General features: G+C 40.0%; 1 protein-coding gene across 1 annotated transcript in view; it reads right to left on the bottom strand.

Moving 5' to 3' along the window:
* Positions 1-520: 520 nt before the first annotated feature.
* The window catches only part of LOC310993166 (nuclear pore complex protein Nup133-like), a gene marked incomplete at its 3' end in the record, with an annotated part of 22,821 nt that continues 21,998 nt past the window's right edge, over positions 521-1,343 (bottom strand). Inside the window, exon 14 of the mRNA XM_083981481.1 lies at positions 521-580. Coding sequence (XP_083837607.1) covers positions 521-580 — 60 coding nt within the window. The remainder of the gene's footprint in view (positions 581-1,343) is intronic.

The following is a 1,343-nucleotide window of genomic DNA, read 5'->3' as shown; positions in this document are numbered from 1 at the left end:
CTTTTCGGTAGTTAAGCTATTCATAACAGGTAAAGACAATGAATTTCAATTGTCGAAAATATTGATCAAATAATATATCACAACTTTCATTTCTTTCTATAACACTGGAGCTGATTTTTCAACATTTTTTAATCTTATTAAACCTTCACTTCTAGCATGTTAGCATAATCGCTACTGTACCATGTTAGCAGTAGTATCTATAGGAAAAAAAAACAAACTTAGTTTTAGTAGGTCTAGCTAATGGACAGGACTTGTGGACACGGTTGTACTAAACACTTTTTAAGCTGTTTTTCATTTAGCAACCCATTTAGTTTACTGGATGGTTCGATCAACAGCTGACAATTATCAAGCTAGCTAGGTGACTGTCGATTGGTCGATGTTTCAGTTCACAGAATTTTTCCCCTGTTATCGGCATCAGTCCCAAAAACTCATATCAGTCAGTTATTTCCTGTTCCAGAGACGTTGACTGCAGCAGCTCAACACACTAAACTAAACTCTGCTACAGAGACAGTTTGGAGGTTCACAGGTTTGTAGCAGGCCTCTTACTGTGACTTTGAGGGTCCAGGTCCACGACTGAAGGCTGGAAGATTCATTTCGTTGGACCCGTCACTCTTCACAGACGAACAGGTGGATCCTGGAGACTCTGCTCCCTGTCTATTATGACCCCTACAAAGGCAAGGAAATTTTATTTGTATTTCCCATTTTTACAAACAGTTTGTCTCAAAGGGCTTTACGCAGCATCATAACAACATCCTCTGACCTTAGACCCTCACATCGACTGAGGAAAAACTCCATGGAAAACCCTTTTAACTCACTGAGTGCTGCGCTCCTTTCCAAAGTTTTAGTCAAGTGTACCGGCAATTTAGACCATTTTTGACGATTTTTGTAGAGCCACAGCATATTCGATATTATTGCCACCAACACATACTGTGGCTCATTTGAAAGGTGGAACTTTCTGCTTCAAATGGCCACAAACCGTTTGTTTCTACGTGCCTCCGTTCCTGAGAAAACTCAATCTAAACATGGCTGGGTTTCACCAAAATCCCTGCTTTTTTTTCTAGAAAAGGAGATAGAGCGTCTTTTATGAAAGGTGCTCTGTTTGTGCCTGTCGCTCTTCTGACACTCGCATTTCTGGATCAAAGGGCTCGTGTAAGATAAATATATACAACAAATGTTGTTCTATTCAGTGTTGGGCAGCAGCGTCGTTACAAGTAGCGGCGTTAGTAACTTAACTACATTTCTCAGTAGCGTGGTCGTAGCGTCGCTGTTTTCTACATCAAATAGCTTTTCGGTAGTTAAGCTATTCATAACAGGTAAAGACAATGAATTTCAATTGTCGAAAA

Source organism: Trachurus trachurus, assembly GCF_905171665.1.
Source record: "Trachurus trachurus genome assembly, chromosome: 1".
NCBI lineage: Eukaryota > Metazoa > Chordata > Actinopteri > Carangiformes > Carangidae > Trachurus > Trachurus trachurus.
Note: the sequence above shows the minus strand (reverse complement) of the source record. Positions and strands in the feature narration are given on the sequence as shown.